The 3,125-nt window shown below is 46.1% G+C and overlaps 1 protein-coding gene across 1 annotated transcript in view; it reads left to right on the top strand.

Moving 5' to 3' along the window:
• Positions 1-2,154: 2,154 nt before the first annotated feature.
• Positions 2,155-3,125, top strand: part of LOC119580756 (glutamic acid-rich protein-like) — a gene marked incomplete at its 5' end in the record, with an annotated part of 16,272 nt that continues 15,301 nt past the window's right edge. The window contains 1 exon segment of the mRNA XM_037928857.1: positions 2,155-2,251. Coding sequence (XP_037784785.1) covers positions 2,246-2,251 — 6 coding nt within the window.

Raw genomic sequence — 3,125 nt, 5'->3', positions numbered from 1 at the left:
TCACGTCACCATATGATCAAAGATGTGGTAATAAACGAATATCCAATTATGAACGAAGGATGGAATGTAAATCGCGGAGATGAACTGCGGCAACAGAATGAATGAAGCTGGCAGCCACAGCTATCACGCAGCGACCGGTGCCTCGCCCGCTGGCAACTCATTCCCGCCCGACCCACATTTCCCCCGCGAAGGTAATTGCGATTGGGCATTAAAGGAGACTTAATTAAAGGCAGTCGCACAGTCAACAACCCAGTTAGCGGTCACGCAGGCATTTCTTCCTAACGCTGATAAATGCCTTCGAATGTTTTACTCAGTCCAATAAAAAAGGAGTTGATCAGAGACTTTAATGGCAGCTGATAACAACAAGTTATTTAATGGCCCCATAGCTCGTCGCCGGAGGACGCGGATGTGGACGCTGAAGTCACGTCCGCTCGCAATGTCTTGATAAATCGTGAAGGTCTTCCCTCTTTCTTTAAAGGCAATATGGCCATAACATTCGCAAAAAACGTGACACTGAAACGCTTGTTGGAAACGCCTAAAAAATATTCAATGTCAAAACAGAGCGTGACATTTGCAGGTCCGCGACCTCCCCCCTTGGCGCCGCAAACAATGTCTTCGGGCGCGCGCGAGGCCCTTTGCGCGGATCCGGGGCGGCGCCGCCGTTCCTGCAATAACTCGCGCTTAATTGCGATTTTGCAACGTTTTCGCGTTAATTACAAACGGAAAAAGCCGCCCCGTTATCGCTGCTTTGCTCAAGGCGTTCGGCGAGCGGACGAGGGAAAAGGTTCCTCTGGTCCTCCGGTCTGGGCGTCAGGCTTTTGCTTGATTGTATTTTCCTCTCAAACTGACGCATATTTTCTCTCTCGGTCGATTGTCGAGTCAACGCGTCACTGGCTGTCCCCATTTGGGTCCAAGCAACAGGAAAAGGTCTTTGCGCGAGATGTGGGCTCGCGTTCTCTTTCGGTGGGCCTTTGGCGCTCTCTCTCTCTCTCTGTGAATATATATATATATATATATATATATATATATATATATATATATATATATATATATATATATATATATATATATATATATATATATAAATATATACATATATATGAATATATATATATATATATATATATATATATATATATATATATATATATATATATATATATATATATATATATATATATATATATATATATATATATATATATATATACACGTACACTCGCTGCGTATGTGTGTGTGTGTGTGTGTGTGTGTGTGTGTGTGTGTGTGTGTGTGTGAGTGAGTGAGTGAGTGAGTGAGTGAGTGAGAGGTGTGTGTGTGTGTGTGTGTGTGTGTGTGTGTGTGTGTGTGTGTGTGTGTGTGTGTGTGTGTGTGTGTGTGTGTGTGTGTGTTGTGTGTGTGTGTGTGTGTGTGTGTGTGTGTGAATGTGTGTGTGTGTGTATGTGTATGTGTGTGTGTGTGTGTGTGTGTGTGTGTGTGTGAGTGTGTGTGTGTGTGTGTCTGTATATGTATGTGCGTGTGGCACTATGCATCTAATGGACGAGTACGTTGCCTGGCGAGCCGCTTGGCCGTCATTAACACAAAGTCTCCGCTCCAGAAAATGCGTGTGTTAAGCCTCGTGCTAGAAGCGCCCTTGGTTCCGTTGCATTTCCCTAATGTTGCACAACAAAAGTCTTAACGCCGATATTGCAATCAATAATGCACTCAGACTGCATTTAGTGAAGAAATCTGGAAAAGCAGACTTTATTTCCTGTAGTTCGCCTGTGGTGCAACTGCCGAAGGCCCGGGAAGGAGGCCGGCGTAACGCAGCCCGTTGGGAAGCTGCCATTAAAAAGTGCTTGGCGAAGCTTAATGACAGAGGAGGCTTCCTGGCACAGGAAAGCGAGACCATCAGGAGCCATGTCGCAGCCGCCGCCCCAATGCACTCTCCTCGAGACCACTTTACACATCCTCCCACACACACACCTGCGTCCTCCACACATTGTCATGCAGACCAATACCCCCCCCCCCCCTCCACTCACGCGACGTATTGCGCGGGTCAGAGCGGGCGTGGTCAGAGGAAGGTATAAGAGGGAGGGCGCCCCTCCCCGAAGATCAGTTGCCGACCACACGGCCTTCCCGACACAGCATTTCCTCTCCCCCGACGCCGCGTGGCTTCCCCTCCCCTCCCCTCCCCTCTACCAAGCGTGCCTGCAGCCTCTTGCGCCTCGACCTTTTCCTCTTGGAATCACTGGATTCTATCGCCATGAAGGTAAAAGAGTCTCGCCGTCCTGCCCCGCGAACGGCGACGCAAGACGCGTGTGTGTGTGCCACTAATCTGTTGCTGGTGTGTGATAAGGGGATAATGTGCAGAGCTGACTCCGGGTGATTTTCTGGTGTTGGGACGGCCGACGTCAGAAAGATCTTTTGAATGGTTTTCACTTATCTAGAAAGCACCATCTGCTTGGTGACTGAGCAAAACCTTCCAAGATAGAAATCAGAACTAACAAACACGTGAAAAATTTATGCATTACTAACATTAACTTACTAGTGGCTCGTGAAAGACATTTGTTATTCCAGTACAAAGACAATTTTTAAGTAAGTGTTTCATTTCTAACGGCTGCCTAACGACTTCTAGTAAAACATTCCACAATAAACTAATATATCGTCTGACTAAAATTGTGAGGGAACCTGCACGCGTTCGTGCAGCGATTATCCACACGCCAGTAAGACACAACCTTCGCTCTGATGTCTGATTGCTTATTTTCACCGCTGTCTGATGCAATTTCGTCCATCACACTGCTTTTATCTGGATAGCTCTCGGACGCTAGATCTGATAAAGTTTACAGCCTTGACTTCCACAAATTTAGTATGAGGTTGAACCATCATTTAACAATAATGATCATATACACGCAGTTGATCTTTAAATGGGAAACTATTTTTCGGGACAGTAGCGTGAAGGCCACGCAATAACTGCTTAAACTACATTTTTCTGTGTGAGGGGTTCGAAGAGCATCCTCGAAAGCCACTGTGTAGCAGAAATATGAAATCCCTGAGTGCAATACTACGAGTATTTATGGTAAAACAAAAAGGTCCAAAGCATGTATATGCAAGCGGGCTTGCAAACATTCATGCGTGAGTGTACT

Source organism: Penaeus monodon, chromosome 14, assembly GCF_015228065.2.
Source record: "Penaeus monodon isolate SGIC_2016 chromosome 14, NSTDA_Pmon_1, whole genome shotgun sequence".
Classification (NCBI taxonomy): domain Eukaryota; kingdom Metazoa; phylum Arthropoda; class Malacostraca; order Decapoda; family Penaeidae; genus Penaeus; species Penaeus monodon.
This window is presented reverse-complemented; position numbering and strand designations above follow the sequence as displayed.